Source organism: Raphanus sativus, chromosome 1 (assembly GCF_000801105.2).
Source record: "Raphanus sativus cultivar WK10039 chromosome 1, ASM80110v3, whole genome shotgun sequence".
In the NCBI taxonomy this organism is placed as follows: domain Eukaryota; kingdom Viridiplantae; phylum Streptophyta; class Magnoliopsida; order Brassicales; family Brassicaceae; genus Raphanus; species Raphanus sativus.
The window spans coordinates 2,107,980-2,133,487 of record NC_079511.1 but is presented as its reverse complement, the minus strand read 5'-3'; the positions used below and the strand labels follow the sequence as shown (position 1 = coordinate 2,133,487).

Here is a 25,508-nt window from a genome sequence, read left to right as displayed (position 1 = left end):
AAACAACTGCGAATGCTCTCTGGAATTGATTTATAAAGCTGTTAGGAACGAGTATCTTTTCAATGCTTTACTACAAGGATCTTTTTTGCAATGTTACCTTTTTCTTTAGAAAAGCTTTTTCCAATTTATCAAAGTGTGTTTTCCTACACAAAATGTTATCAGCGTAACATGTGTGGACTATGAGTCATATACTATCAAGAGTGGCAGATTAATTATATTATATTAGAAAATATTTTGTAGAATATATTTTTCTACTTAATACAGTATTAGATACTCTGAAACTTTTTGATATATCAAAATCTTGTATTCTCGATCATATCAATTTTCAAACAAAGGTAAACAAAATGTGTTTTTTACCCCACCCCCTTGCTGAAAAGTAAAATGATTATGGTAAAAAGCGTGCTGAGTATGGAGTATAGGGATGGTAGACTCTCTTTCTTCTCTCTAGAATTTTCTTGAGAGAGAGAGTGTCGTGGTGGTCCCTGTTTTTTCTTTTATTTTTGTTTTGTATTCGTGGAGGAGAGGGAGCGATGAATCGTTTCTTACTTGCTCCTCTGCTTTCAGCTCCGGGATGGAGAGGTTACTAGCTATGTCGCCGGCTTATGACCCGGGGGGGGGGGTGTCAAACCTAAATACCCAAGAAGCATTAGCTCTCCCTGAAAAGGAGGTGATCCAGCCGCACCTTCCAGTACGGCTACCTTGTTACGACTTCACTCCAGTCATTTTGCAGCTCTGCGTCGCCGGCTTATTTCTGGAGGGTGGAGGCTATCGAAGCTCTACGCTGCCGGCGTTCTGTGACAAGCTCAATCGGATGATTGGGTTGTGGTTCGGGTTTCAATTGAGATGTTGGAGTGATACCGTTTACCTCCTGTTTAAGCCTTGTGGTTTCGGTCCGCTAGGATGAGATCTCGACAGACGATGAAGCTCTCCGACGGCGGTGATTAGGAGATAACGGTGGTGTTTGGGTGATGGAGGCTCGGGATCTCTTAATCTCGTGTTTTCGTGGTTTAGCTTGGAGACTGTCGTCGTGAATTCCTCGTTGTTTGACGGATTTTCCATGACAGGAGTTAAGCCGTGGTGTGGTTAGTGTGGATTCCGGTTGGTTTCCGGCGTCCACCGTTAGTTTACCGATGCCGAGGGAGAAGACCAGATTTGTGACACGTGTTTCACTCGATGGTGAAGTGAAAACACGTGTGTTGTAACGTGTTGGGTTGGTCGGCTTGACCTTGGGTTCGTCGGTTTTTTTTGGGCCTTGCTGTTTGGGCCCGTGTTTCAGTCTGCCCTTTATGTCGGGCCTTATGTTTGTATGGTTTTGCCTTCGGGCTTGGGCTTAGACCCATTAATAATATATATTAGTTGGAAAAAAAAAGTAAAATGATTATGGTAAATTAATTAATTGAAAGAAATTAAGAGACAGATAACTGACAAAATGCAGGTGAATTTTTGGAAGGACGAGAGGTCGTCAGGTTGTGGGCTGACTTACTCACCAATTCTTTAGGTAATTTCCACTTTAATCATAATGTAATCATGTTTTAAGATTCCTATAAATGATAACATTTCTTTAATGTTTTTGTTTTGGACTTTTCTTCTTGAACTTTGGCGGCACTAGAATATTCCCCTAAATTATCGAGACTTCGTTATATAGTATAGTATTGTTCCCTTTACCAGATAATCAAGGTACGCGTTTATGTGTGAATATGCATGTATCTAAAGAATGATAGTAGGACATATTTATTTAATCACGCAGATGGATTGCAGAGCTCCGTTGATTTGAATTTGATCAACCTAGTTTTGCTGATAACAAACCTAGCTGTATACAGACAGCTCATACAGTTTAAATTTCAAAGAACTGTTAATTTAAATTCGTACAGTCAATATTGTAAGTTAAGAATATTTTCAAATATATATATATATTGTGTTAGTTATAGTCAAAATTACAAACCTAGTTAACAAACAACAGAGACGAAAGTTCGATCTTATGGAAAATGCATCAGTAAGAACTACTTTAATTTACTTTATATATTAAAAAGAAATTCAATTAATCTTTCAAATATAAAAATGTTTTTGGTTGTATTAACGTGTTTGCATGATTGTTCACATATTTTTAACCTTCTTTTTTTTGAAAAATGTTTGCTAAAGTTAATGAATGTAAAACACATAATTTTTTTCTACATGGGAAATATTAGCTGATAATTGAAATCAATTTTTCGAACAACATGCATTAGTAGATTAATTTTTGTTTTTCTGTTCCTAAACGGTTTAATTAATTATTTTAGATTCCTTTAAAGGTAAAAAATCAAATAAAAATAACATTGATAGACAGATTTAGATCTAGAGAGTACACTGTCGATGTACCACATGATGCTGTTGGTTCATAAAAGTGAAATAATCACATCTTACACATATACATATTATATATATATACATATAATTTTTTCTTATCTTACATATACACACACAAATATCATCGTCATAAAGTTGACCAAAAAAAAAATCATCGTCATAAATGGAAAACACTCTAAATAATAGGAACGAGAATTACTTGGCTGCATTGATAAATACTGTCACACCATTAGTTTGAAATGTTTGATCTTTTTTTTCTATAAATAGAGAAAAGAGTTATTTAAAAAATAACACTAGACCTTAATGAAGTTTTTTTTGAAAAAAAACTAGACCTTAATGAAGTTCCCTTAATTTAATGTGTGGTTGCTAACTTATGATAAATTCAACCAAAGTTTTTGCTAATTAACAAGTAGGCAAATTGCGGTGAAAATTGTCACTAGTTGAAGATTAAAGGCATAAGTACATCTAACCTCTGTACATGTATATACATTTTGTAACGACCCGGTTTTCTTAACCGGGATTGGTTGCATTTTTCTCTTTAATTAATTTGGACCAAACCAATTTCATTCTTTTTTGGTTTAACCAAAACGTGCATATGTATATATATAAAGCGTATGCATCTCCTTCTTTTCCCTACCCTAGCCGCACCATCTCTTTTAATGACGATCAAAGGAAGAAGCCACTATCATCACTCGTTTGTTGCTGCAGCCATCGTCTTTCACTACTAGAGGCACCACGCTCACCGGAGGTGAAGTCCCTACCATCACCTTCTTTATTCTATCCCATGATGTGGAGAAGAGTTGAATCCAAACCGGAGCCGTCGCGTTCATTTCCGTTCATCACCACCACATCGCCTTCAATCAAGTCATTACCGGAGATCAGCCTCATCATTGATGGTGTCACGTACCAGATCCGGGGAATGGAGAACATGAACATAACCGGAGCCACCACCTACCTAACGTTATCTCATGCGTGATGTTTAAGTGCCTTTCTTTTTATTACTTGAGCAACAAGTAATCATTTTCATAATTCCTAGATCTAATCAGCTTATTTTCTTTTGTATTTATTCGTCCTTCTCGGGATGCTGATGTGAGATATTCATGACTCCATTATGTCATCTTGCTCCATGTTGTGGTTATGGCTCGTATCTCGGGTTGTGTTCTTTGGTTAAGCTTGTACCAGTTTCTGTTCAACTCTAAACCAGTGGCTAAGGTGAGGGTCTATTCCTGAATTTCTCGTACACGGTTTAGAATTTCAGATAAGTATAATTTATTTCTAATATGTTCTGTTTGCGTGAAATCGAGTCTATCTTTGTTTGCTTGGTTTTATGTTCTTTGCTTAAACTGGAACTAGGGTATTAGATGATTCAACAATGCTTGTTCATTATAATTGATTATATACATATATATTATATTGAGGTGATTAGGATGTTAGCCGACCACAGAGACGTAATTCTGTGAGTTGGCCGGGGACCAGTAGATTTGGTGTGGAGATGCTGCGGCACAGCTTAGTCGACCTGTTGTGCCAAAGCTTCGAGGTCGATAAATCGTCTACGGGCGTGTGTTACCGAGCACTTTTCGGCGGAGATTTTGGCCTGTTAGTGGGCAGCGGGAGTGCACCCCGCTAGGACCATTGTTTGTTTTATGGGTACTTTAGGTACCGTGTTTGACTCATGTTAGGGTTAAATTATATTTATTCGGAGTACTATGTCCGGGTCTATGGATTTCGGGATTAGCATCCCATACCTCACTGAGTGACTCCCCTGTTGCTCACCCCTCTTTTCTCCTTGCAGGTGAGCTTGACGAGTAGTCGGATATCTGGACGGATGGTGTCTTGGGATTGTCGTATTTTATTTCGATTTTCAACTCGACTTATTTGACATATTTTTATAATTGATTTTAAAGATATATTTCTTGTGGATATATTTTATTAAATATTTTTAATATTTTTCGGTTTTAAATAATTCGGTATAATTGTATTTTATTTTTTATTTGATTTATTTTAAATATTTTTATAATTAAATTTAAAGATGTATTTTTCAGATTTATTTTTATTAAATGTGTTCGATAATTTATTCGGCTTTGAATAACTCGGTTTAATTTGGTATTTTTCTGGTAACTAACACGCCGGTCTCGAGAGAGGAGGAGACGGGTGTTACAATTGGTATCAGAGCGGGGTTCCGTCCCGGCTCTGACCTGGGACGGCGATTTATGGGACTCGGATTTCAGTGATTTTTTCAATGTTTTGGGATTGGGAGTTTTGAAAAAAAAAAATTTGACACCTTCCTCTCGAGTATCATCCGGTTATTGGTTAGCGTTTCTGATTTTGTTTTCTTTTGCAGAAGAAGATCAAGTTTATGTTCGCTTTCTTTGTTCTCGTCTTGTGTCCTTCTTTCTTTTGTATCCGTTGAAGTTCTTTTCGGGTTCTGTTTTAGAATTCGGGACGAATTCCAATTAAGTGGGGAATAATTGTAACGACCCGGTTTTCTTAACCGGGATTGGTTGCATTTTTCTCTTTAATTAATTTGGACCAAACCAATTTCATTCTTTTTTGGTTTAACCAAAACGTGCATATGTATATATATAAAGCGTATGCATCTCCTTCTTTTCCCTACCCTAGCCGCACCATCTCTTTTAATGACGATCAAAGGAAGAAGCCACTATCATCACTCGTTTGTTGCTGCAGCCATCGTCTTTCACTACCAGAGGCACCACGCTCACCGGAGGTGAAGTCCCTACCATCACCTTCTTTATTCTATCCCATGATGTGGAGAAGAGTTGAATCCAAACCGGAGCCGTCGCGTTCATTTCCGTTCATCACCACCACATCGCCTTCAATCAAGTCATTACCGGAGATCAGCCTCATCATTGATGGTGTCACGTACCAGATCCGGGGAATGGAGAACATGAACATAACCGGAGCCACCACCTACCTAACGTTATCTCATGCGTGATGTTTAAGTGCCTTTCTTTTTATTACTTGAGCAACAAGTAATCATTTTCATAATTCCTAGATCTAATCAGCTTATTTTCTTTTGTATTTATTCGTCCTTCTCGGGATGCTGATGTGAGATATTCATGACTCCATTATGTCATCTTGCTCCATGTTGTGGTTATGGCTCGTATCTCGGGTTGTGTTCTTTGGTTAAGCTTGTACCAGTTTCTGTTCAACTCTAAACCAGTGGCTAAGGTGAGGGTCTATTCCTGAATTTCTCGTACACGGTTTAGAATTTCAGATAAGTATAATTTATTTCTAATATGTTCCGTTTGCGTGAAATCGAGTCTATCTTTGTTTGCTTGGTTTTATGTTCTTTGCTTAAACTGGAACTAGGGTATTAGATGATTCAACAATGCTTGTTCATTATAATTGATTATATACATATATATTATATTGAGGTGATTAGGATGTTAGCCGACCACAGAGACGTAATTCTGTGAGTTGGCCGGGGACCAGTAGATTTGGTGTGGAGATGCTGCGGCACAGCTTAGTCGACCTGTTGTGCCAAAGCTTCGAGGTCGATAAATCGTCTACGGGCGTGTGTTACCGAGCACTTTTTCGGCGGAGATTTTGGCCTGTTAGTGGGCAGCGGGAGTGCACCCCGCTAGGACCATTGTTTGTTTTATGGGTACTTTAGGTACCGTGTTTGACTCATGTTAGGGTTAAATTATATTTATTCGGAGTACTATGTCCGGGTCTATGGATTTCGGGATTAGCATCCCATACCTCACTGAGTGACTCCCCTGTTGCTCACCCCTCTTTTCTCCTTGCAGGTGAGCTTGACGAGTAGTCGGATATCTGGACGGATGGTGTCTTGGGATTGTCGTATTTTATTTCGATTTTCAACTCGACTTATTTGACATATTTTTATAATTGATTTTAAAGATATATTTCTTGTGGATATATTTTATTAAATATTTTTAATATTTTTCGGTTTTAAATAATTCGGTATAATTGTATTTTATTTTTTATTTGATTTATTTTAAATATTTTTATAATTAAATTTAAAGATGTATTTTTCAGATTTATTTTTATTAAATGTGTTCGATAATTTATTCGGCTTTGAATAACTCGGTTTAATTTGGTATTTTTCTGGTAACTAACACGCCGGTCTCGAGAGAGGAGGAGACGGGTGTTACACATTTCATATACATATTCACATGTCTATGTGTAATATATAATAATATTAGCATCGACCGAAAAGTCTTAACATGGATTTACATAAAACAACAGTAGCTAGAATCCATAATTCTTGGGAGAAAAATAAACAAAAAAAGTAGCCAGGAATCACAATCTAGGAGATGTCTAAGCCATGGATTATGTGAATACAATTATATATACCTGTATAGACGTATGCATGTACAAATATAATGAAATAAACGACATTTCAAAGAAGACAAATGATAGATCCATACCACAGCATAGAAACTTGGCGATATATGAAATTAAAATAAAGACATAATGGAGATATGATTAGACTTAAAGTATACATATGTCACTTAGTGGATGGTAATGGCCTTCTTGTTTTTTCTCGGACTTGACCAATCCAATGCATTTTCCGTCAAATTGATATCGACATTCCACAAATCAAAATCGCTCTATTTCTTTTGCGTTTTTGATCTTGTAACGACCCTACCCTTACTAATTAACTTTTTTTTTTCAAGAAAAAATCAATGAAGGCACTCGAAAGCGTTACAAATTACAATATAAACATACAAAAAATAAGAAAACATTAAGGAGGACTGAAGCACAAAGGTTAACTAATAATTGAAAATGATCCTAAATACTAACAGGCAATTCTTAGAGCCCGAGTCATCAATAGCCCCATAAAAAAGGGCAAATAGCACGAACACAATTTATAACCACAAGCAGAACCAGGGCTAATGGAAAAGGTAGGCATATGACAACACCCTTAACAGCCTAAGGAGCCTTAGCCAAGACAACCTACAAACTAAGAATATATGCATTGTTATTTACTCCCTCTGTTTTTAAAAGATGTATGTTTTAGAAAAAAAATTTGTTTCAAAAAGATATATTTTTCATATTTTCAATGTAATTTTTTTCAACTAATTATGAATAATTGTGAATCTCAAAAACATTAATTGCATTTCTTGAAATCTTATTGGTTTAGAAATATAGGAAATATAAAATAACAAAAAACTATGCACTAATAAGTAAGTTTTAATATGTTTTATTAAAAAGTGTGAAAATCTCAAAACATCTATTATTTAAAAACAGAGAGAGTAATAAACAACATGAACAAGTTATATATTGATACCTAAAAGTTAGTCAGTTATCTCTTTACATACACATCTAGAGAAACTCGTGAAATGGCAAACCTATGAGGGAAAATAAACAGAATGTTACGTTCAATCCATGCAGCTACATGTGGAAATTGAAAAAAGATATTCAAAAGATTCGTTTTTCATGGGTCTTAAAGATATTAAAAGATAAAGTAACACTATCTAACCATTTTCCACAAAGTTGATTGAAACTGTCTATGAGTGGAAAGCGAGGAAAAGAGAGTAATACCTAAACATAGGAACAAGTGGATTATTATCATAGAACATAATTAAATGAATGGGGCATTGTTCCTTATATGTGAATCTTCATTGTCAATGGTTTTTTTTTTTTTAATAAAAGATTTTTGTCAATGGTTTGCACCTATAACTAGTCTACACTGCTAAGGAAGCTGGCTAACACTGCTAAGGAAGCTGGCAGTGCATTCTTTTGTGTACCACCTCTGAAAACAGAGGAACAACTTGATCCATAATCAAATATCTCTTTCGGCCGCAACTGTCTTCAACGCTATCGACAAAGAGATTCGAAACATAATATCAGCTAGGAGTAAGAGGAAACACTTTCGATCTCTTATGACAATGTAGTTGAGATAGACTCTGTTTCACTTTCTACTTAGGTGTTCCCTTGTGCCATCTTATCTTTTATTTTATTTTTTGCCAAGATGGTTTCAAACATTAGATTCTACTTTGTATGATCTACTTTCATATTAATGATATTTATAGTTTAGCAAAAAAACTAGTCGACACATGCAATTTTAAGAGTTCGAGATATGCCTAATCTTAAAATTTGTCCAAACACACTTATTAAGTTGTTCAAACGCTATACATACATAGTAATATAGTTCAGTTGAGACTGACCAAACCTATGATTCTCATGAATCACGATATCAAAACTTAAAATAAAAGTCTCTATGACTTCAAAATTAATATGCTTTACAACTCTTAGCAAAAAAAAATTCTTAGCAAAAAAAAAAAATATGCTTTACGATGCAGCCAGTAGTGGTCAGCTAAACCTTTTCTAATCTTTTAAATTTTGCTTGTTTTGCAACGACATATATACCTTACTAAAATATTATACAATTTTTTATAACAGGTTCTATTTATGTAATTTAACCATAAATTTAGCTAAGCAAGTCATATAATAAGAAGATAATCCCCATTACTTTTGTTTTGAGTGATCCACAACAAATCATTGAGTGATGAGGACATATGGCATTTTCATGTTACATATATGGATAAAGATTGGAAAATACTAGTAAGAATATCTTATATTGCTACCAAACGGTCAAAACTTGGCCCACCTTCATCCATAATTGTTCGTAGATGCATTTGAGCTTGTAAAAAGCATATTAAAAAGTTGATGATAATTACTGAAAAGCGGTCTTTCTTAATATAAGTTAAAATCAAATATGTCACGCACTTGTATGATTTCTTAATAGTTTTTAATACCATTATTTATTATTATAAAAAAAATTAGCACTACTCAGACGTATATGCGTGCGTACCAAATTTATGAATTGACAGAATCTGCACATATCATTCAAGAAATATCTTAGAAAATAATCTATTTTTTTTTTCATTTTCTTACGCTTCCGGAGAAAACAAAAAGGAAAACTTATCTTTGTAGTACTCATTGCATAATGTGGACATTGTGGAGTTCGAACTTCATACATAAGAGTGTAGTGATTGTTCATTATCGACCAATAATGTATGTGAAAAAAACTTTCGACGTTGAAAAACCTTCGTAGATATTAAAGACTTGTATATCCACAATTTCTGTTTAGCAACCTGTGACTTGTTCTTATGAACGAACATTTCTTCCATTTGATTTTAAGTTTTTAACCAAAATGCAATAGAATTGGACGGGATATAAATTCTTAGCTTTTATGGGGCCCTTATCATTTTCGGCCAGTATTAAAATGTCAATAATGGGCTGTGAAGGCCTAATCTAAAGTGTCGTATTATGTTTGTCAAGATTGCTGCCACAACGAGGCTGTTCAACAAAATTTAAATGGCAAAGCTTTTAATTAACGTCAAAGATGAACTTGAACAACTCACTGTTACCAGATTAACAATTTCACTCACTAAGAGATTCAACGAAAACTAGTGCCGGGCACTATTACTCGTTACTCGAGTGACTTCAACTTGCTACTCCCTCCGTTTCGAATTAGATGTCGTTTTGGAGCAAAATTTTCGTTTCAAAATAAGTGTCGTTTTATAATTTCAATGCAAAATTTATTGACTTTTTAATCTATTCTATTTTTCTATTGGTTGAAATCTGGTTAGGTGTATTGGTAATGAAGTTTTTATCTAGTAAATATATAAAATTAAATGTTTTATTAATCTGTGTGCCGAAGTCTAGAACGACAAATAAAGTGAAACGGAGGGAGTATTTAATTTGTACACCCGTCTTGGAAATTTAAGTATTAGTCTGACAATTAATAAATGACAAATTTTATTACTTGTAAAATCAAACCTAGTATCAAGTATCATTTTAATACTTGGTTCATTACTTACTCTGTTAGTTGTTTTTCTTACACGATGAGAACCACCTTATCAAAAGCTCACAAGCTTGATTTTGAGGATCATTTGCTCGGAGAAACCGTATGAGCGCCTTGGTGAAACCAAAGTAGAAAGCGCAGATTTGACTTGGAAAAGCCAAAGTTTATGATGAGTTTTGACTTTTCAAAATTGGCTACTGGTTGGATAGGAGGATACTATTTGACTTGTTAATTATTATACACAAATACATATTTCAAGAGCTGTTAATTACAAGAAAATTGTGTTTTTGTGCTTTTATAATTTTATGTGTTTCTCTATGATCAAACGAATCACATAACATTAGTTACAAATTCAGATAGTTTGAAACATCACCGAAAACATATAACAAATAATGCAACAAGGAGAAAGACTAGGAAGAAAATCATGAATCAAAGCCATAAAGCCCCTGCTTGTCTGAGAGTAGGCACTAAATCACCATTAATATGAGCGGCCATCAGATTCTCCAATCCTCCAAACAACTTTCCTCCTATGAACATGACTGGTAAGTTCTCTTTATTAATTACGGTTTTACCCAATTCACTTATGATGATATTGTCATCGTTGTTGTCTTCTGCATCAATCTCAACGACCAATGGGTTCACGCCGTGTGTCAGTAGCAACTTTTTTACCACATGTCCCATACAACAGCCTCTCCTCGCAAACACCACCACAGCATTCTCCATCACCAAAACGTTATAGCTTGATTTCTTAGTGCTTGAAAATGGTGTCTTTTGTGGTGATGGTGATGATGTTAGCCATGATAATGATGATGATGTTTTATCTTCATTCTTTGGACGGAAGATGCTGCCCGGTGTGGTCTTCGTCCACGATGACTCGGATGGTCTTATTGCTTTTTGCATAATTGATTTAGAGAGAGAAGAGAGAGAGAAAAGAGATAGAAGAGAGACAAGAGATGAGAGAGAGAGAGAGTCTTGTTTAGTTGGGATGGATTGGTAAGAGATTAGGATAAAGAATTTATATAGAGAATTTCGTTTTGAGGTCAACGTAAACATGTGTAATAGTATTCTCATAAATTCATAATATCCGAAGCAACGTCACCGTATCTAAATTACATATCTATTACTGTACTTGTGATTATTCATTAATGTTGAGTGTAAATCATCCAAATATTTTTAAAAACATTTAGTGTTAATCAACTTCGGATTGAAAGACATATTTTGAACTCATTGTCGGAACTCAAATGCGACAACTCCTTATTTTAGAGTATAATTATCATTATCTTATAACGTAATGTCATTTCTAACCTATTGTAATTTAGAAAATCATTGACTTGCACGATATAGTTTATTTCAGAAAAATAATTGATGACGATGACACAGTAAATGGCTTACGACAAGGCTGACGTCAACAGATTTCTTTAGTTGTTTTCGACTTATGTCACAATTACAGTTGTCTTGGCATATGGTTACGCCAATGGATAAATGCAAATCATTGTATGGACCATTAGATTTTAAGATCATCTCTATTACGTCATGACGATGACTTGTTTTTAAGAAATAAAGATAACAATTCGTATTTTATGTAACTATGTTCCAGTTGAATCTGGAGAGAGATTTGATCCTAATACATTGCATGAACGTCACGAACTCCACAAAAGCCTCGTTGATGACGTGGTAATCTGTGGAAAATTCTAACAACCCCTTTCGTCAAAAGGAAACAGCTGAGAAGAACCCCAAAAAATGCAGAAGAGGGACCCTCACCGTGTTAATAACCACATAATGTTTCTTTTTAGCTTTACGAAACAGCAAGTCGTGTCTCTTAATTCATTTACAACGCGTGTTATTTTGAATTACTTGTTACTCTAACAACAATAAAGTCCAGCTGTTTTCTTTCTTCAAAATTAATTTAGTAATACACATGAACATCATAAAGAAGCAGCCCTCGGTTATATACAAATTAGGAGTTTTACTTGGTCAAAATTTTAAATAAAAATTTTTGTTTTAAATTTGACGTCACCGAGAATTTTGCCGTAGTTTCGTCACCCATAGAAATCACCGGTAAGATAAATACAAAGAAAAAGACGTCTGTATCATGGTGGCGCCGGCATAGCGTCATTATATATATACAAAGGGACCATGTTCCTATGCTCATACGAATCTTATAATACGTATGCATCTAATATTTTTCTCTCCGATTATCTTTCTACAGGTAGATAACGTTGGCAACAAACTAGTTGAGGAAAAAGAACATTTAAATAACAAACAAGTAATCTTAGGATTATAAGCATGTACCTAACCATAGAAAAAAAATGTTTGTTATTATTAATTTTTCTCTTAGTTCAGCTCCATCAATTTTCCGGGAAAACACAAGAAAATATAAACAAATCAGCTCAACTGAACATGATGAACTACTACCACTGTCCAAAGCAGCGAATCCGATCAACCAAGATAATGGGCAACATAGTCATTTGGTCAAAAACACTGACCATGTTTAGGAGGAGGATAGAAGTGGATGGAACTTACTTATTTTACTTCTTAGAGCTAGGCTCCAAGTTCATCTCTTGGAGGTTAAGCAACAGATCATTGGAGCTTAGGTAGACCTTGTTAGCTGATTGTGCAATGGTCTGAGCAATCTCTCTCGCAGCTTCAATCTTTCTCAGAGTTATGAATGCCTGATTGTTTGCAATAGCTTGTCCGATAAGCTGAGCACTTTTAGCTTCTCCCTGCAAAAAGAATCAACACACATCACATCTAATGCTTTTAGCAGAGACACCCCCCCCACAAGACCTATAATCTCTGTTATGAGGTTTCAATTGAAGATCAATTATCGTTTACCTCCGCACGGATAACCGCACTTCTCTTGTCTTGCTCAGCTTTCTCCACAATGAACTTAGCACGTTCAGCTTCCTGAGCAGCGACTTGTTTTGCCTCGATTGCAGCGGTGAACTCTTTGCCAAATGTGAGAGTCGTGATGGAGACATCATCAAGGGCAATGTCGAAGTTCGAAGCTCTCTCAGTCAGAATCTTGCGTATCTCTCTGCTCACAGCCTAGATGAGAGTAAAAACAGTCTCTACAGTTATGAGCAAAAGAGTAGAACAAATTGTACAAGAAGAATGTTGAGTTACACACTTCTCTCTGGGTGATCAGCTGGCTTGCATTGTACTGAGCCACCACAGCTTTTAGGGTTTCATGGATGATGGAAGGAAGAACCCTTTCACTGTAATTCTCGCCTAGGGTTCGGTAAATATGAGGCAAACGGTCACCCATGGGACGAGTGAGAACCCTAAGTCCAACTTTCACCTGTGCAACAACAAACAAGAATATCAGAAACACAGCAATATCTTTAAGGAAAACAAAAACAGGGACACTATGTTAGTTTCTGTTCTAGCTTATGTAAACTCATCCGAAAGCAGGTATGATTGGTTTCTCATTCAATAGTTAAAGAGTGAAGCCAAAACAAAACAAAACAAAACAAAACAAAACAAACGGAAAAGAAAAAGATATAACAGTCAACAGTTTTTTTTTCATTTCTTTTTTTAGGCCATTATCCATATACTCACACAGGTCATATAATACTCTATAACAGAGAAATTGAAACTCAGCCAATAGCTCTAAACCGCATAAACCATATCCAAACTTAAAAACATGGTTTTCATGCTGCATCTAAGGATCTCCAAATAAGCTCAAAAGGAATAACGCCTAGTACACCCCCATAGCTTGACATTCATCAACACCATTTGAAAATGAAGCATGACATAGATAATATCACAAACAAAAAAAGAAGAGAAAGAAGCAGAAGAAAAAGCAGAACGCACCATCTGAAGGTCATGACTACCAGTGGTGCTCTCCACAAGATAGGGTCGTGCACGGACGTCATAGATTATTGGCCTCTCAAACCATGGCAACATGAAATGTGTTCCTTCCGGGTAAACCTTAAAAAAAAACAAATCCGAGAGTAAAACTCACATTTTTTCAAAGAAACTAGTCATAGAATATACTATAAGTTGAAGGAATACAAAAAACCTTTTCCTTGATACCAGTCAATCGGTTGAACATGACAGCACGATGTCCACCCTCAACATTGTACAGGCTATTAGTCAAAGCATAGACACCGAGCCCACCAATAACGCTGACCTTAAGAAGCGCAGAGAGAGCTGGAGATCCAGGCACGTTGGGCACTTTGTTGAAACTCATTTCTTAAGACCTACCAAAAAAAGATTAAAACAATCAACATGGCACTGAGATTTTATAGAACCGTTTTGTTCAGCAGCTAAATACAAAGATTCAAAGGAGTATAACATATCGATAGAAACATGAATCGAGAAGATCACAGTATTTAAGCTAAAATCGATCGATCGAGCCTTTGACCATTAATCAAATAGGACTCAGTAATGACAGATCGTCGAAGCAACGAGAACAGATCTACGAGTTTTTCACCACATGAACATTATATCTCTAAAATCACGCAAAGATTATCAAACTAAACGACAATTAAGCACAGCGTGAACTTTCTCGGAATCCACACAGTGAAGAATCAGAGATACGAATGGATAATCCAGAGAGAAAGAGAGGCACCTTAGCTCAGCTCTAGGTCACCGGCGATGTCAGGGTTTTAGGGCTTTAGAATTGCGATCTGAGTCAGTCGGCGAAGCTTTAGGGCTTTAGAATTGCGAAAACACAAGTGACCACCTGAACTCTTGATATATCCCAAATTAACTCCTTGTATATTTAGGCTCGTTAGTCATTAGTTATGCCTCAATAAGCCCATTATGTGTGTTATATTGACTCATGAGGCCCAATAAATCACTATTAACAGAAAAAACTTGCACATTGTCCAGTGATTTATATGAAAACAGTCCGTCTCTCACTACATTAGTTTTCCTTTGCAGATTGCAATTGGTTTATAACTTATCGGTTTATTTTAAAGAACGTAATCAAACATCTCTTTGAATTCATTTGTCCCTCTTTTGTCAATTACTAATCTAAAAGCTGATCGACAAATAATAGCATACAAACCAACAAAGAGCTATATGGTCCATGTCTAGTAATCGCATGTGATTGCTATTATTTAGGATCTGAGGGACAAATAAAAGAATCAAAATCATATTCTATTCTATCCATTTTTAAAATAATATACGAATGGATAAGCATATTCTATTCCTGAGCAAGACCACCGTTCTTTGCTCCGATTTTCACGTAGAGTTAACATGTTTAAGCATCGCATAAGTACTATCATTGGTATAAATTCAGATCAGTAACTTATATTTAGAGAGGAAGAAATTCTAACTTAAACATTACATGTGAATCAAGTGTTCTTCGTCAGTATACCGAATTTAAGTAGAATCAAGGTAACTTACACATTAGACATTACTAATGACAACTATATATATATATAGACGAATGTTATATGTAGTAGATCAATAATCTCACATTTCATTTCATGGAATTTAATGAACAAATTTCATAACCCAAACCGGATAGAATCATCAGAAACAAATACAATGCAACGATCACAATTATATTCAGAAGATAAACTTCAAACACAAGATAACAAGTCCAAAACCAAACCCTAGTCCAACTCTCCTCTCACCAGATGCTGACTTATCTGCCGACGCAGGAGCCTTTTTAGTGGAGTTGGTGTTGTCATCGGAAACCCCAGTGGTCGGAGATTTAGGGGCAGGAGCGATCGGGGAAAGCTTGTGCTCTCCGAACATCTCACCAGGCAACAAAACCATGTCGACAACATACACCGCGAGAGGACGTTGTGATCTCAACGCATTGCTGACACGTGTCTCCACGTAACCGGTTGAGACATTGACTTGGTTAGCTTCACCGGTGAAGTTAAGTCCGTAAACACCGTTGTCACGGCCGGAAGCTTGAGTCCTAACCGGGTTACTCACGGAGAGGAGATCGTCCAAAGTGTAGAATTTGGGGCTGACGTGGTAGAGAATGAGTTTGACTTGTTCGTCTGCGCTCAACTTGTTTAGAGTTCCGGCTTTGAGGTTTTGGAAAGCATTGTCCGTTGGAGCGAACACGGTCATGCCTTCGGATGAACTGTTGACTTGAGTGTCCACTTGGCTACCGATTTGAGTGATTTTCAAAAGATGCATGAAAGTAGTGAATTGACCGCCTTTTTCGAGGATTGCCGTGAGGTTGATAGGACCAGCAGGGCCTGGAGCTGGTGCTGCCGGCTGAGCTGATGTCTCCGTTGAGAGAAGCACCGCGGCGATGAGGAGGAGAGGAGCTAGAGTTAGACGGGTGATAGCCATTGCTAGTTTGTTTACTTGATGTCTGAAGAGTGGTTATGAAAGTGGAAGCGAATGGTTTATATGGAAGTATAATGTAGGAGTGATGAGTTGTGACTTTGTTGGAATGAGATGGCCAAGTCAATTCAAAATGTTAAAGACAAAAATAATGTTTCAGAGAGATCATATTATTAATAGTATATGTACATATAGCCGTTAAGATATATTATTCTCAAAACATATAACTATATTAAAAATACAATATGAGGTGGTGGATCGGTTGATAGAGCCCACAGCACATGTAATGGGGATCAAGTGAATAATTCGAATTTACATACAGTTTTTATAGGAGATATTAAGATAAGGTTACACAACACAACTTAGGGTGGACGAAAATCAGGATAAGAATTAGACGGGGAAAAAATGAATGATCCTTAATAAAGGTAAAATCTTCTACCAATAGAGAGCTCATAAACGTCAACTCTATTTTAGATGATATCATCTTAAGAAGTTAATTCAGAAACTATCAAATATAAAACTTCTGAGGTTTTATAAGAATCTTTTGTTACCAGTAAATTTTGACTAGTGAATTTATAATCTATGAGAAATGAATGGAGCAATAACAAAACATTTTTTTTTAAGACATCATTATAATACACTGTATAAATATGTATAGATGCGTAGACATGTTCATATGTAGAAAAGAATATATGTGTGTTATGTAAAAAAGAACAAAATGAGTGGACCAACTAAGTGACAGCTGGGAAGCACGAGCTGGCATGTGGAAGAGTGGAAGAAGACCAATATCCTCATCACTTGCAATTATATAAAGTGCATACAGTTTCTATTAGACGAAACGGCACGCAGTCTTTAGTTCTGTTGTGGGCTTTGAGTTGGGCTGCGTTTCTCCACTGGGCTTTGTCTGAGTAGGCCCAGATAGTGGGCTTTCTCTAATAGTTTGTTCCACCAAGAGCTGTATTGGGCCTTGATAGTGGGTTTAGTTACGTTAGACATTAGTTTGTGTGGAATGCTTATAATGGAGCGATTTATAAATACGGCCCAGACATCACCATCTTCAATGGAAGACCAAGTTTTCCCCTACAAACGCAGAAGAAGAAGACAGAACAAGTTTTAGAAAGAAGCATCCAAGTGGTGGCACCTGAGCAGCATGCAGCCATACACTCGTCACGCTCGGTTCGTCGCGTCCGCCACATCATCACGTGGCTCTCACGTGTTTTACTTGATTAAAAGTTTAAAAATAAAAATGTTATATGACATCGAAGCTGATGTGTAAGAACATGCACTTTGATGAGCCATGCAACTTGATATGTGTCTATTGTCTACTCTCTCCATTCATAAATCATAAGCTCAAGTCACCTAATTCTCTCTTTCACTCGTAATAGTGATTTCATAATCCACAGAGATATATTTTACTTTCTATGTAAAGACCACATTAATGATTAATCACCTGATTAGAATAATCTTTAATAATTTCGTAAAGTATGACATATAACTTTCTAAATCTCAACAACGGGAATTAGTTACATTACTTTATAGAAATGTATGTGTGTGTGTGTTTATATAAAAGCTAATTTGCCAATGTGTTATATGATGTCCTACTCGGAAAACATGCTTAATTAGTGTACAAACTAGAAAACATAATGCATGTTGAGTGTCATTCCGATTAGCAATACCAATTTTCATTAATCGGCCCGTCTTAAACCTAAACCTTACCAAAACTATAATTCTGAAAGATCTTGATCCGGTTTCATTTTCCTTTATACCTCGATAGATCTTTAAATATAACCAAGACCTTACTGAACGCAAACAGATAATACATTTCCTTGCAAATTCAATTAATATTTCGCTAAAAGAAAATTCAAACGAAAACTGTAACAAACCAATCATATTACAAATTTATTTAGCCGAGACCGTTTAATACTTTTAAAACCTCATTAATTCTTGTATTTTTAACAGAGTTAGGAAAAATATATTAGAACTGAATTATGGTGTCAAAGGCACGCTGAACAACAAAATCTCCTATAAATACCGAAACTCCATGCAGGCAAATGTACAAGCTTAACTCACAAGTAAAGTAAAAAAAAAAGATATGGGTCCAACCTCTCTTCTCTCCTTCTTTTTCACATTCTTGACCCTCTTCCATGGCTTCACTGCTCAGCAGTGGCCCAACGAGTGCCAGCTCGATCAACTCAATGCACTCGAGCCGAGTCAGATCATCAAGAGCGAGGGTGGTCGCATCGAGGCGTGGGACCACCATGCACCTCAGCTCCGTTGCTCTGGCTTCGCCTTTGAGCGTTTCGTCATTGAGCCTCAGGGTCTTTACTTGCCAACTTTCTTGAACGCCGGCAAACTCACGTTTGTCGTTCACGGTGCGTTTCCTTTAGCTAATAAATCGTCGATTCACATATTAAATTATATTTGACGGGATGAGGTAGCTCTACTGGTTAGAGCTTTGGGGGCCAATTGTCATGCTCCCGGGTTCGACGCCAGCCGGAGGCGAACTGCCTCTTCCATGTCACCATTAGTGGTACTGGGCTTCGGCCCAGGTTAATACCCTCCCGGGTGAAGTGGACCGCTGCCTGACCGGGCCCAGGGATTGACCCGCGAAGCGGGGAACCCTGGATTACAAAAAAAAAAAAACATATTAAATTATACTGTGTTACCAGATTTTCTGTATGTGTTCTTTTATTCATATAGTTTTCTGTTTCATGAGCACTCTAATTTTTATTTTTTAACATTTTTAAAAAATGTTTGTTCTGTTATAATAAAACAGGACAAGGTCTAATGGGAAGAGTGATTCCTGGATGCGCCGAGACTTTCATGGACTCTCCAGTATTTGGCCAGGGCCAGGGCCAAGGTCAAAGCGAGGGTCAAGGTCAGGGTTTCCGTGACATGCACCAGAAAGTAGAGCACCTTCGGTGCGGTGACACCATAGCGACACCAGCTGGTGTGGCTCAGTGGGTCTACAACAATGGAAATGAGCCTCTCATTCTTGTTTCAGCCGCTGATATCGCCAACAACCAGAACCAGCTTGACCGCAACCTCAGAGTAAGTATTAACAAAAAAAGAAACACGAGGACTATTTCTTTCTACTCCTTAGGAGTGAACACTTTTTCGGTTTGTGTGGTTCGACGATATATCAAAGTTGGAACTAGAATTTATTTGATAAACAGAACATTTCATAACAAAAACATTATTTCATTTTATGTCGGAAACTATAGGACTCTCAAACCTATAATGAATATGGTTTTTGGGTTCGTTTGTGTACTTACTTTTGTTTGCAATAAACAAACATTAACCAACACTCTCTAAAAATATATAGAAGATATTCATTATATTAGTATAATTTCTTTATCATTATCATCTAGTTTAAAAGTCGATCTATTTTTCTTAGTTTATTCCCTTTTATTCGATTTAAAATTGATAAACTCAATCGTTTCAGATAGTATTAGCTTTAAATCTTCATTCTTAATCCCCCGCCCTATAATTAACCGAAAACCAATAATCACAATTTATGTTTAACTGCAGCCGTTTTTATTAGCCGGAAACAACCCACAAGGGCAGCAATGGCTACAAGGCCGCCAGCAACAGAAACAAAACAACATCTTCAACGGCTTCGCACCTGAGATCTTGGCTCAAGCATTTAAAATCCCTGTCGAGACTGCTCAAAAGCTCCAGAACCAGCAAGTCAACCGTGGCAACATCGTCAAGGTCCAAGGTCATTTCGGCGTCATTAGACCACCCTTGAGACAAGGCCAAGGCCAAGGCGGTCAGCAACCACAGGAAGAAGGTAATGGTTTGGAGGAGACTTTCTGCTCGATGAGATGCACCGAAAACCTCGATGACCCGTCGGATGCTGACGTGTACAAGCCATCGCTCGGATACATCAGCACACTCAACAGCTACAATCTCCCTATCCTCAGATTCCTCCGCCTTAGCGCTCTTCGTGGCTCCATCCGTAACGTAACCTCCACGAAACTTTTATTTAAAATTTTGTGCTGACATGTTAAGAAAATTTTAATTTGACAATTTGGATAAATAACGCAGAACGCTATGGTGCTGCCTCAATGGAACGTGAACGCAAACGCCGCACTCTACGTGACAAACGGGAAGGCTCATTTACAGATTGTGAACGACAACGGGCAAAGAGTGTTCGACCAAGAGATCTCTAAGGGACAGTTAATTGTCGTGCCACAAGGCTTCGCGGTCGTGAAACGTGCCACAAGCCAACAGTTCCAGTGGATCGAATTCAAGAGCCACGACAACGCACAGATCAACACACTCGCCGGACGTACCTCAGTCATGAGAGGTTTACCACTCGAGGTTATATCCAATGGGTATCAGATCTCACCCCAAGAAGCTAGACGTGTTAAATTTAACACCCTTGAGACAACATTGACTCATAGCAGTGGTCCTATGGGCTATGGAGTGCCTAGGGTCGAGGCTTGAAGTATGAGTTAGTGACGGAACAGCGTCTGAATGTTCGGTTTTGTACGGTTTGTGATAAAAAATAATGTACAAAAGAAGTTCGACGCTTTAAGGCAACTGTTTTGTTTTTGAGTTTTTAAGGACGCCTAGTGTACAACAACGAACGTCGTATATAGAAGCGATCGTAGTTGACACGGGCATGTAACACTTTGCTGAATAAAATCATAATTAGACTTTTTCTCCTCTAATTTATACTAGATCATGACCCGCTCGACCGAGCGGGAGTCAATTTTTTTTATCTTTGTTTTTACTAAATGTTATACATGATCGCAATTTATATTAATATAAAATTTTGATAAATAACAATGTATACTAATGTGTTTAAATAAGCAATGTGTTTAATTACTAAATTTGATTTTTAAATTTATGATAACGTAAAGTAGATTTTTTCTATATTATTTAAAATATATAGTGCTATATATTTTGTATTTTCAACATTTATCATACAAAACTTATATTGAGATATTATTTATATGAAAATACGTGTAACATAATATATTTATATATTATATAAACATATGCACACCCACACGGGTTTTATTTTTAAAATATATTCTATATTGTTTAGTTTTATGTAGTATTGAGTTTGTATAATTCAATTTTGTGTTTAAAGAACAATATCAAAACTGTTTTTCGTATGTAAAAAAATAACACTTTGCAAACGCGAGTTGTGTCTTTTTATTGTAACACAAAATTTTATATAAAACTTATATTTTTTTGTACATTACGAAATTTAATTTTTAAAATAATTATTACGTAATTTCAAAGTGAATTTATCTCTGAGGTCTAATATATTTTGTGTGTAATGGTTCAAAGCATTTTTCGATATATATTATATTTCAGTTTGGTTTGTTTTTAGTATTATTGTATAAGTATATACTATACAATATTACTATATTCTATACAATATATGAAGCTATGTGTTATTTGTTTTAGAAAGTAGATTATGCCCAACGTAGTTATAAGAATAGTCATATATTTATGTATGTGTCTATGACTTATCTACCTAATGTTATTCGTATTAATAAAATTAATATGGCCAATGAAAATATACTGATCAATTTAAAATGAATTGTATAGGGTAATTATAGAACGATTAATATTTTTAGTATTCTTAGTATATATCTTATTTAAATCGACATGTAATAAATGTAAAAATCATATATGGAATATGGACAAAGAAAAGAACTGTATTTAACGAAATACATCAATGCAAAGTTAGACTATGGTACGTATTATATATAAAAAATGAGATATTTAATTTAAATATATGAGGTCCACCTTTAAAAATCCACCTAGAAGAAGTTGTAATGTTCCTGTTTTAATAAGATAGATATCTTTGCTAATCATGACGAGGTGCAACAAAAAATCATAATTAGTCTCCTCTAATTTATATATCTTTGCTAATCATGACGAGGTGCAACAAAAAATCATAATTAGTCTCTTAAGCTTTTGCTTCTTAGCATAATTTCTCTTAAGCTTTTGCTTCTTATGATGTAGCTAAATTTTCCAGTCTATGAAATAAATAAGGATACAACGTTTTAGTTTATTTCCACCACAAGTGTTGAGAGTAAACAGATCCAAATGTAATAAGGTTCGTTTATTTCCACCGCAAGTGTTGAGAGTAAACAGATGCAAAAGTAATAAGTTTTCTTCAGGCTAAAATGGTAATACAGGACAAACGGGAAACGTTTTTTTTCAGAGGAAATCTTTCATCGGGTCATCGTAGTGAACTCTCTTCATTCTGTAAGCTTCCATTTCTTCCAGTGTCACCTGCGATTAAATGTGAGATTTTGGTTAGCAACCGTTCAAATTTAAGTATATGATTCGATGCTATTAGAGTGATCAGATGAGTGATAAGATCATTACATCGTTGGTGTGTTTGACATTGTATTTGCGCTTCCTCTCATCTTTTTCTTCTCTCTTACGCTCATCCTCCTGCACTTATTGTATACGTATCAGATACGTCTGCAAGACATAAAAACGTCTTGACAGAAGAGAAATATGAAATGAGTCTACGGCCTTCTTACCTTTTTAAGAGCATTAGCAAGTGCCTCCTCGTTCAATTCCAAATCTTCAGGAACATCGGTTCCCCAAGTGGCCATCTTCTTCTCTTCAACCTTCTTTGGGCTCTCTGATCACCAAAATAACATTCATTGTTTTGTTAGCACAGGCGTACAAACAAAACCAAAAATGTATGCAAACAAACAAAATCAAACAACACAAACCTTCACATGCTTCTTTGCGAGCAATATTAGCCTTCATCAGATCAAGGGAAGCCTCTGCAGCCTCAATACCAGCAGAGCCTGTGCAGTAACTATTGCGAATCGTCTGCTGGCAACATCTATATCCCCATTGATGGTCTTTCCACCACGAGCCCCAAACACTAGTGTGATTGTTAGTAAGAACATCTTCCTCGTATTTGCTCTTTGGCAGTATAACCTCCTGTGTACAAAAACATGTATTAAGAATGAAATTTATTCAACTTAAAGGCACAAAATACCACATGATGAGAAGGCAATTATCATAAACCGTACCTGTCCCTTTATAATCCTCCCTGCTCGGTCATATTCAACTTGTCTTTCGCTCTGTCCAAGCAAAAGCTCCATTGGAATTTCATCTTCTGTAGAAGCATTCCCATACTTTTCCATGATTGTGTCCTTTGTCTGAGTCTTCAGTTTGTCCTTTGCAACCTTGAAATTCTTGTAGAGCAACTCAGCTTGAGATGGAGCAGCTTGCATGTGCATGTCCTGTCCCTTGTCAAATGCTTCCCATGAGTGGATGTTCATCTGTTTGAACTCTAAAGCTTGGCCACTGTTTCTGTACTGATTATCTCCCTGGATAGATAGTAAAGAGAAATATGGTTAGTATCTTAGATTATCAAAATATGAGATACAATAACGATGAATTACAACTAACCAAATAAAATTTATCATTGGGATCTGCATCTGGAAGTGGGTCTTCACGCATGGATCGAGTTTTAGGGTCATAATGAGCCGAATTGATATCAAGGTTCAACAGGTATTTCGCTGTGTCTTCTCTGATACGCAGATTCCTGAAATTAAGAAAAAAGTTACACCATTAGTGAATCAAATAAAAACACCAATTAAGCATGATATTTTGTGGTTGTAGAAAAAGAGTAGACCATACCTTACAGTTCCTGTACTACCACCACCAGTTGTTCGAACACGTTTCTCAACCTTTGCAAAGTCCATCTGCCTGCTCTCATCAACCTTAGCTTCATCGACCCTCAAGTCATCTTCTTCTTCGTCCCCATCACTGGTTGCAGCATCATTACCTTCCTGGTTATTGTTCTTGTCCTCTAGTTTCTTAATCTGCTGCTCCTTGAGATACTTCTTCCGTGCATCCTCTTTTGCTTCATAAAGGTCTATCACACGGTGGTAGGTTGAAGTATCGTACCCATTCCATCTGTCCCTCTTGCCGTCATAGTCGAGTTCAAAACTCTCGATTTTCTCATCGGGTGCAATGTTCTTGTTCGTGTACTTTGCTCCAATCTTCCGAGGTCTATCCATACACGCCTTCGCAGTATGCGTCATCGCACCACAGCTTTAAAATAAAGAGAAAAAGTTAGAAAAACACTGAAACAAATTCATAACTAAAAAAACAATTTTATTCCATGGTTACAAAATACATACTTTTGACATGCTCCCTTGCGGTACTTTTCAGCCTGGTAGATCTTTGCACCTCTGTCATACCATGACTTAGTGTAATTGGGATCACTCTTCCATTTCCTTTGATGCTTCAGACTCGGCTTCTCAGAGTTGAGATACCATGGAGCAGAGGACATGTACTGGGGAATGTGAGGATTGATTTCCTTTCCATCCTCATCTACCTCAGCTGGTGCAAGCCCGGCTTTACGAGCCTCCTCTAACTCGATTTGCTTCCTATGGTCTTCCCTAGACTTGAAAGCAACTGCAAGAAAAAAAAAACCCATGAAAATGTCAGAACAACCATTCAAGGAACTTCAAACAAAATTGACAAGACTGGTGTAATTAGCCAAAATCAAAACCAGTAGAACTACAAGAAACCCAAAATCAGAGAACGTATCATCAAAACTAACCTAACAACACCACCAAATCTAAAAATAAATCAGAGATTCTAAATCAAACTCTAATTTAAGAATCTCAAACTGGATCTAACAAAAACCATATGAGAAGGGTACCAACGATACGAGAACTCCTAACCCTAATTTCTGATTATAAAATACGAAATTAGATTATCGGAACCGAGATTCATGACCACCAAAGGAAAAATACGCAACCAAATCAAGAGCCCAGCTTCAATTAGATCTATCGGAATCGTAGAAGAAGAAAAAGCTAAATCAAATCGGTACCTGAAGCCGTCGCCATGGTTATCGAATGTTTATCTTTCGACTCCTCTCTCAGGCAACAAGAGATATAAAAGTGCGAGGAAACAAGGTTGATAAGGTGAAAAATATCACCAAAACGACATCGTTTGCGAGTAGCGGTTTATATTGATTTTAACATAAGGCGGTGCACTACTAACCGGCATCGGTTTGTGATTAAGTTGATTATTATGATTAGAGCAATTAATTAAATCTCTTAAGGATAATTCCTTAATTAAATTAAAT

General features: G+C 36.4%; 5 protein-coding genes and 1 long non-coding RNA gene across 6 annotated transcripts; 2 read left to right on the top strand and 4 right to left on the bottom strand.

Annotated features, from left to right (window-relative positions):
* Positions 1-2,907: 2,907 nt before the first annotated feature.
* Positions 2,908-6,264, top strand: LOC130508433 (uncharacterized). Its single transcript, XR_008942861.1, has 3 exons — positions 2,908-3,555; positions 4,136-5,532; positions 6,114-6,264. It is a non-coding gene; the product is annotated as an uncharacterized LOC130508433 (long non-coding RNA).
* A 4,195-nt stretch (positions 6,265-10,459) lies between these two features.
* On the bottom strand, positions 10,460-11,127 carry LOC130511919 (monothiol glutaredoxin-S13-like). Its single transcript, XM_057009915.1, has one exon. It carries the CDS (start codon positions 11,039-11,041, stop codon positions 10,571-10,573), a length of 471 nt encoding a protein of 156 aa, XP_056865895.1. The 5' UTR covers positions 11,042-11,127; the 3' UTR covers positions 10,460-10,570.
* A 1,307-nt stretch (positions 11,128-12,434) lies between these two features.
* LOC130508427 (prohibitin-2, mitochondrial) lies at positions 12,435-14,873 on the bottom strand. Its single transcript, XM_057003949.1, has 6 exons — positions 14,718-14,873; positions 14,166-14,346; positions 13,958-14,074; positions 13,272-13,442; positions 12,977-13,189; positions 12,435-12,864 (listed from the first exon to the last, which is right to left on the bottom strand). Exons 2-6 carry the CDS (start codon positions 14,334-14,336, stop codon positions 12,670-12,672), a joined length of 867 nt encoding a protein of 288 aa, XP_056859929.1. The 5' UTR covers positions 14,337-14,346; positions 14,718-14,873; the 3' UTR covers positions 12,435-12,669.
* A 672-nt stretch (positions 14,874-15,545) lies between these two features.
* Positions 15,546-16,539, bottom strand: LOC130508421 (fasciclin-like arabinogalactan protein 9). Its single transcript, XM_057003939.1, has one exon. It carries the CDS (start codon positions 16,409-16,411, stop codon positions 15,665-15,667), a length of 747 nt encoding a protein of 248 aa, XP_056859919.1. The 5' UTR covers positions 16,412-16,539; the 3' UTR covers positions 15,546-15,664.
* A 1,949-nt stretch (positions 16,540-18,488) lies between these two features.
* LOC108821027 (cruciferin CRU4) lies at positions 18,489-21,066 on the top strand. Its single transcript, XM_018594074.2, has 4 exons — positions 18,489-18,777; positions 19,182-19,456; positions 19,937-20,371; positions 20,456-21,066. Exons 1-4 carry the CDS (start codon positions 18,498-18,500, stop codon positions 20,855-20,857), a joined length of 1,392 nt encoding a protein of 463 aa, XP_018449576.1. The 5' UTR covers positions 18,489-18,497; the 3' UTR covers positions 20,858-21,066.
* A 1,327-nt stretch (positions 21,067-22,393) lies between these two features.
* On the bottom strand, positions 22,394-25,373 carry LOC108822047 (pre-mRNA-splicing factor SLU7-A). Its single transcript, XM_018595058.2, has 9 exons — positions 25,251-25,373; positions 24,553-24,829; positions 24,047-24,463; positions 23,816-23,951; positions 23,434-23,733; positions 23,125-23,341; positions 22,927-23,030; positions 22,766-22,834; positions 22,394-22,669 (listed from the first exon to the last, which is right to left on the bottom strand). The coding sequence occupies exons 1-9, from the start codon at positions 25,264-25,266 to the stop codon at positions 22,595-22,597; spliced, it is 1,611 nt and encodes a 536-aa protein (XP_018450560.1). The 5' UTR covers positions 25,267-25,373; the 3' UTR covers positions 22,394-22,594.
* Positions 25,374-25,508: the final 135 nt, after the last annotated feature.

Bases quoted from the DNA above. Each gene is read 5' to 3' on its own strand.
- LOC130511919 (XM_057009915.1), bottom strand. From the start codon at position 11,041: ATGCAAAAAGCAATAAGACCATCCGAGTCATCGTGGACGAAGACCACA.
- LOC130508427 (XM_057003949.1), bottom strand. From the start codon at position 14,336: ATGAGTTTCAACAAAGTGCCCAACGTGCCTGGATCTCCAGCTCTCTCT. The intron at 13,443-13,957 runs GTGCGTTCTGCT...GTTGTTGCACAG, and splicing joins GTAGTCATGACCTTCAGATG to GTGAAAGTTGGACTTAGGGT. The intron at 12,865-12,976 runs GTAAACGATAAT...TTCTTTTTGCAG, and splicing joins GTGCGGTTATCCGTGCGGAG to GGAGAAGCTAAAAGTGCTCA.
- LOC130508421 (XM_057003939.1), bottom strand. From the start codon at position 16,411: ATGGCTATCACCCGTCTAACTCTAGCTCCTCTCCTCCTCATCGCCGCG.
- LOC108821027 (XM_018594074.2), top strand. From the start codon at position 18,498: ATGGGTCCAACCTCTCTTCTCTCCTTCTTTTTCACATTCTTGACCCTC. The intron at 18,778-19,181 runs GTGCGTTTCCTT...ATAATAAAACAG, and splicing joins ACTCACGTTTGTCGTTCACG to GACAAGGTCTAATGGGAAGA. The intron at 20,372-20,455 runs GTAACCTCCACG...TAAATAACGCAG, and splicing joins TTCGTGGCTCCATCCGTAAC to AACGCTATGGTGCTGCCTCA.
- LOC108822047 (XM_018595058.2), bottom strand. The intron at 24,464-24,552 runs GTATGTATTTTG...TTTATTTTAAAG, and splicing joins CGCAAGGGAGCATGTCAAAA to CTGTGGTGCGATGACGCATA. The intron at 22,835-22,926 runs GTAAGAAGGCCG...CAATAAGTGCAG, and splicing joins TTGCTAATGCTCTTAAAAAG to GAGGATGAGCGTAAGAGAGA.